The 7,047-nt window shown below is 34.6% G+C and overlaps 1 protein-coding gene across 1 annotated transcript; it reads left to right on the top strand.

The window, feature by feature from the left end:
• Positions 1-2,208: 2,208 nt before the first annotated feature.
• Positions 2,209-5,618, top strand: IAPP (islet amyloid polypeptide). Its single transcript, XM_075164031.1, has 3 exons — positions 2,209-2,299; positions 2,446-2,580; positions 5,136-5,618. Exons 1-3 carry the CDS (start codon positions 2,220-2,222, stop codon positions 5,326-5,328), a joined length of 408 nt encoding a protein of 135 aa, XP_075020132.1. The 5' UTR covers positions 2,209-2,219; the 3' UTR covers positions 5,329-5,618.
• The last annotated feature ends 1,429 nt before the right edge of the window (positions 5,619-7,047 follow it).

The raw sequence follows: 7,047 nt of genomic DNA on the forward strand, positions 1-7,047 counted from the left end.
TTTTTTTTAGCACAATTCTATCTCTGTAAAATGGATCTAATCATGCCTTCATTTCAGGGGAGTGAAATCACTACAGTGAATGTTATTTCATTGTAGTCAAACGCTACAGTGAAAATAACATCAGAAGACTCTTTGGAGAGAGAAACTTGTTTCAGATGTTGCACAAAACATATTGTCATGGTGAAGATAAAATGACACTATACTTACTTCTCTCACACTGGGACTGTCCATCCAGGGGAGGATGACAGGAACCTGGGGAAAAAAAAAGTATATGATTGTATCATTAAAAACAAAGAGCAAAATATCCAGAAGCAGCATCCCATTAAAAAAAAAAAAAAAAAAAAAAAACACAACAAACCAGCATTTTGTCACTTGCTAGAATCTTACTGGCAGACTAGCTGTAGTATCAGGTTAAGAGGCTACTATCCCAGCTAAACATTCCTTCTGTATTCAACTCAAGTATCACAGATGCCTGAAGAGAGCCAGCACTGGAGCTTTAGCCATTTCAATGAAAATCTGGTGTTACAGACTAAACCAGCAAAGGAGGAGGTTTCCAGTTAAGGCAATGTAGTTGGCATTGAAAAGTTATGAATTAATGCATATTCTGTGGGGATATGGAAGATGTTTATCAGAGAAACTTTGGAACTTCTTATCACAGAAAACTTTGCCTGAGCTTTTGTGTCAGCATCTTAAGCTCCATAAATAATTGAAAGACCTGTTTTCCAAAGGTATTTGGGCACCTAAAGGCAACTAATGAGAGAGGAAAAAAAAAAAAGTAATTTGCCTAATTCCCACTGAAATTGGGAAAAAGTGCTTCTAATCTGTATCCTTGGAAATCTGCAATCAGGTAACTTATTAACATTGGATTTAGTCTATTAAAAGCTGTATATTTTTCCCTGAACCATACTCTGTGCACACTAGAGAAATAAATTTGCACAGGCAGCCTTTATTCTGGTATTTCCTAGCTTTTTAATCCTAGTCTTTGCCTTCTTAAGAATATTAATTGACACAATTTTCATGCATGACATAAAGAATCTACCAGTGTTAGTAAAACATAAGATTTTACACTAATAATGACAGAATTTTCATTCATATTTATACTTTACTGAAAAACGTACATAATTTCTACCTTGTTACCCTGAATGATCACCCTATCTGTCAATTTAAATAATTTTCACTCTTTTCTTATTCCTTATACAGTTTTTATCCCTTCAAACATTTTTTCTGTTTTGATCATTATATATAATTATATACATATTCTATAACAACCCTCCACAACTTTAACTATTCTATCTTTTCTGGGATATCTGTTTTCTTATATTTCAATTACTGGTGATCTGGTGTTTCATTTACTCTGGCTTTCTTTACAACTTTTGTTACCTTATTTAGCCCTTGAAAACACCCACAGGGAATATTACCTCAGCGTCTTACCAGAACTGTAAAATTGAGGCTACAGTTCTGATGTGCAATATGCTATTACAGTATCTTTACGAGGGCATCCTGCATATACCAGGTTAATATTTACTGATGTGCTAATGTAATAATGACCTTTGTGCCTCTGCTCGTCTCTGGGGTACTTTCTATCTATAGGGATGGGAATTAATGACAGTCTCTCTGTGCTGCCTGATGTCAGAGCTGAGAAAGGTGTGAAGGGTATATAAGAGCTGTATTACTTATCAGCAAGGAAGGGGGAAAAGGGATACTCCAGAGCTAGATGCAAGCGTGGAATTGTTGGATGCACCCTTCTTGCTAACACAGGCGTGCTTCTTCCTCTAGCTCCCTGACCACTAAAAGGTAAACAATTTCCCTTTTGTTTTTTTACTTAAGATGCAGTACAACAGATGTGCTTTCAGGAAAGCAAAATGTTTCTCATTATTAATCAACAGCATTTTTCAGGAATAGGCTAAGATAACTTCAAGGTAAATTGCACCTGGGACCAGAATTTGAGACTGGGACATGTCAGGAAATGCAAACAAGAGATAGGGAAAGGATTGAAACTACTAGATGGAAAATGAACATTTACTGTTGAGAGCTATCTGTCTGAAACTGCGTTGCGTCACTAAACTTAGGAGGATCATTTTTTTACTCTAGCCTGTGAAAAAGACTAGCTGCTGTTGATTTAGGACAGAATAGGCATCAGTAATAGGATTTGCTGAAGAGTATTGGGGTTTGCTTTCAGTTTTGAATCATTATTCTTTTCAGAAAGTTTGGAAGCAAAGATGTGCAACCTAAAGCTGTCAGTTTTCTTCATTGCACTTTCCATCACTCTGAGCTGTTTGGAAGCTACACCTATTGAGAAGTGAGTAATAAATAATTGTATTTATTTCTTTTTAGGGGAAAAAGTGTTCAGATTATTGCATGAATTGCTTTTGCTTTCATGTCTCAAATAATATGAGCAAAAATAGAGCTATTCAATTTCACAGGGTATTTTCTTGTTGTTTAAAGATTACTATCTGTGGCTGATGATCTATCTGATGGTACTTCCAAGAGACAAGGATGGATATTGCCAGGAATGTCACAGAATACACTCTCAGGACTTAGTGAGGAAATGCCAGAACAACCAGCAGCAAAAACAAAAAGGTATTGATTTTCCTTGGTTTTTTTCTAGTCATATCAGTTAGGATTAAATTATGAAGTAAACTTCATGCCTGTGATATTCTGTTACTTGATACTCGTTGTGCCTGTTGTTTATTCTCAAAAAGAGCTTAAAATACCCTTCTTCTTGTAAATAGAGCCATTCTCTAAGCATAAAGATCAAAGCATTCAGGGTAGAAAGTGAAATCCAGAGACAAAAGTTGCAGATCATTTAATCACTTTACAATTATAATACTTTCATAAATGAAAAAGGCTACAAATACTATAGTACCTTGAGAAGACAGGTGTATTTTGAAAGGGCTTTCTTATTTAAGTTTGTCACATTTCCAAGCCTGAAGGGGAAAAAAAAGAAAATATACCCTTCTTAATAACACTAATGCTCTGCTAGAATGGAATTATTCTATAACATAACTATTTCCTGTGAGTAAGTAATATTCCATTACAGAGTTAAATATCAATTTAATCATGGGAAGAAGGAAAAGAAGCAATTGGCTCTGATAGATTTGAACCAGTCTGAAATGCATTCATGTTTATAAATCCGTAAATCCAATTTCAGGTAATTTTTTGATGAATAAAATAACATTTCAAAAAGTATTTGCAATTTGTACTAAAACAGAAACAGCACTGAACTATTCTAACCGTTCATCAGGCTTTTGAGTGAATTTCTTTCAATGAAAGAATTTCAATTCTGTTATGGATAGATTCAGTAAATATACATGTCTGTATAGTTGCCTGTTCCTTTCTCTCCGAATTTATAAAAAAAAGTCATTATTATATGACAATTTGGTTATCTTCCAAAATATTTTTATAATGGAGACTAAATTCCCACATTTTTACAGCTATTACTTTAAAAAAAAAAAGATAATAATTGTAATACTCAAACACATGGCATCACCATTATGAGTGTGGTATGCCTTATCTGCTTTTCTGGGGCCTTGGTTTACAATCTTTTACTGGGTGAACTGTCTCACTGAAGCACATATTCAATTAAAGGCTACAGATCAGAGAGTTAACAGGTATAATGGGTTCAGTCAGGCTAGACATCAGCTAGTAGCTTCCTGTAAGGAGTGGAGTTTTAAACTTGGAGTGTCAGGGCCTGATTTTGTTTGTACCTTTAACAAAAAAGAGAATTCTGCCTCCACAAACAAATCAGGATTTCCATGAGAACCAGTTGCTGTTTGAACCTCATATGTTAAGGGTTTGATTAAACTCTTTTTAAATCAATAGAAATACCCATGGAAACCTAAGAGAAGCTATATCAAGACCTATCCGACCATTTGCTTTAAACACAATTACATATTTAAAATATTAATTGCTTAGAAATTGCTGCCTATTTGCCGATGAATAACCAGTATAATACAGACATTTCTCTCACAATTGCTATTCCATTTGGATTCTTAGATTAATACAAATAACTCTAAAAGAATAGATGGCATTTTAGATAACAGATTTAGTCAATCAATAGGAAGATGTACTTTATGGTAATTGATCAGATTTTGAAACTGGGAAATTGTCACTCTTCACAGTAAATTTTTGCTGCAAACTGCTCTCTACCTCATGCCACATCAACATGAAGAAACCCAAGATAATTAATAATAACTCAATAAGCAATCTCAGCAAGCAAGTATTTCTGTCTGAAGGAACAACATAGTGACCTAAGAAACAAGTTTGAAAACCCAAGCTCTCTCAAGCTAACTGTTGTATTGTGATTAAAAAAAATAAATAAATCTCATGCTACATAAGTTCCACATGGAGTTCTGTAAATGGTCTGTTGGTTCAGACCACAAAATGTTCTTTTTAGATATGGATTCTTCCATGGACACTCCTTAAAGTCTCATCCAGCAAATTATTATCTCCTACCACAACAGCACTTTCAAGTTGCTGGTGTTTCAACAAAGATGTGGTTGCTTTTCAGTAGTGAAGAAATCTCTGTTTAGATAGAGCAAAATCTTAAGCGGTACTGAAGTCAGCAGAAGTTGGCAATGCCTGCCACCTCTCACGATATGTGGTGCAGTTGGGAGAAAGAGCCTCTGGGCTCAATCCACTTGATGTGGACTGGAATATTACTGTTTACTTCAGTGAGAGCAGGATATGATTCTGTGGGCACAAGAGAACTAAATAGATGTTAGTGATTGTCATTATATTAGTAATCCTCATGATATCAGTAAGAGCTCTAAATAGATTTAGAAGTTCAGCTTAAAGCTAAACATTTAGTCATTGTTTTCACTTACTGTCTTAACTATACTACCATTACAGGTTTTCTAGATGTCATAAATTGCTATGCAGAATATCAATAAAAATGACATATGACTGTTAAGGTCTTTGCATTTAAATAACCCCCATTATTAAAACTGATAATAGCATACAGCGCAAGATTTTTTTTCAGGCACAAAGTAGGTGTTAGGAAGATTGTAATGTTCCTGTATTTGTGCACATATTAAAAGAACTCCCACATTAGCACAGCTCAAATGCCTATAAGAAGTGGCACACTTGATTGCTCATCATTTGACTTAATCTTGGCTTTTTTTGTTTTACCTTAGTAGTCACCACCTGGAGAAACGGAAATGTAACACTGCGACATGTGTGACACAACGCTTGGCTGACTTTTTAGTTCGTTCCAGCAGCAACATCGGAGCAATTTATTCACCTACAAATGTGGGGTCCAATACATACGGAAAGAGGGACACAGATGGGGTTTTAAGCAGAGAACCCCAAAACAATGCACAGCTTTAGGGTGTTAAAATGACTACTGATACAGTTTTCATTAGGAGCTCAGTTTTTAATGTATCAATAACCTCTTGGTCATTTATTACTTGTACAGTCTTAACAGTGCCTTGTTTTCTGTGTATGCGTGTGTGTGGGTATGTGATTTATGTTCATCATTTCACTATGCATGTACAATGACATGCATAGACTATTGTTTCAACTCCATTAAGAACTCCAGAAATCTGCTTGTCAAATTCCTTTGTAAAAAAATAAATATATATATCACAATAATAAATGGAAAAATAATTGCAACAGGGTTTATTATTATTATTATTATTATTATTATTATTATTATTATTAGGATGAAAAAGATAACCATGTGTATGACTATAGTGACAGTTTGGTAAGAGAAAGAAATCATCTTAACTAAAAGACCAACAAAAATCATAATGCTAACAGAAGTTATGTCCTAATGAAAGTAAAACAGAAGAATCTTCTGGTTTTGAAACATCTACAGCGTCTTGTTTTGCACAATTGAAGGAACAACTAGATGAGACAAGATGGCTGCATTGGGTGTATGATTATACCAGTTAACTGACTGGTCTCTTTCCACTTTAACATGCATTGAGCAAGTAGAAGTGGTCTTGTGGGACAGATTTCCGTACTTACTGAGAATGGGATTTTAAGAATTTACAGTTCTTACTTTAAGATGGTATCAGTAAAATGTAAGCATAATTATTTAAATATGAATAAAAGAAAACTCAGTTAACAAGCTTGCAGAAACACCTGTCCTTCAGTATTCCTTTCCTTGAACTAGAGCAACAAAGGGAAGAGACAAAACCAATGAGCAGTTCAGGGTAAATTTGCCTGCTGGCATACTTACATTGCTACCAAAATCCAAGAAAACTAGTTTAGAGATGGGCAGACCTCAATGGAAATTTGACAGTGTTATTTTCTCCTACCTCAGCCCAGTATCAGTGCAGGCTTAATAAACATGCTTGTTCCTTTAAATTGTTAAGCAAACTTTCGTAGAGGTGACATCCTATATCACAGCAATGGTTGTTTTATCCATCATTTTCTCAGTGAAGTGTTCACTATCATCTGAAAAACATTACTGTCCAATTATGAAAAACATTCAGCAGAAGCTTAGTGCTGGAGAGGCAAATGAAGTCTTAATAATTGCCTTTGGTTAATTTGTTTCTCTTATAAAGAATGGCTCAAAATGTAATCATTTTTTGCTAAATTTAATGTTAAATGGCACATTTCTTTCATTTCAGAAAAAATACATAGGAATAAAAATTACTGCACAGTTTTTGCTGTAAAAGTGTTACTGATGACTCTCTTTGTTGGGAAAAGTTTCAATCTTCATTGATATTCTAATGGATATTTATTCTGAAAGTCATTGAGAAAACTGGTATTAAACTTGTCTAATATTTCTGCCAGTGTGAAATGCTTTCCATTCAAGTTACTTTTGAGATGTCTTATACACCCATTGTGGGCTTAATCTGTTTTTCAGCTAGAATATTTACTTTTCAGAAAAGAAATGAGAAAGTGACAGGATAGCTCTGAAGTGTCACTGTGAAGCTACCATTTGACAATCAAAACAAAGCACAGACCGTCTGTGCACAGATTCAGTGGAACTGTATACATTATTTTCTGCCTTATGTACTCCTGAACCTGATGGATTTGATACTAACATCTGTTTAACATGTTTGCCCTATTTGGCAAATACTGCAAAATGTTACT

This window comes from Calonectris borealis, chromosome 1 (genome assembly GCF_964195595.1).
Source record: "Calonectris borealis chromosome 1, bCalBor7.hap1.2, whole genome shotgun sequence".
In the NCBI taxonomy this organism is placed as follows: domain Eukaryota; kingdom Metazoa; phylum Chordata; class Aves; order Procellariiformes; family Procellariidae; genus Calonectris; species Calonectris borealis.

Bases quoted from the DNA above. Each gene is read 5' to 3' on its own strand.
- IAPP (XM_075164031.1), top strand. From the start codon at position 2,220: ATGTGCAACCTAAAGCTGTCAGTTTTCTTCATTGCACTTTCCATCACT. The intron at 2,300-2,445 runs GTGAGTAATAAA...TGTTGTTTAAAG, and splicing joins GAAGCTACACCTATTGAGAA to ATTACTATCTGTGGCTGATG. The intron at 2,581-5,135 runs GTATTGATTTTC...GTTTTACCTTAG, and splicing joins CCAGCAGCAAAAACAAAAAG to TAGTCACCACCTGGAGAAAC.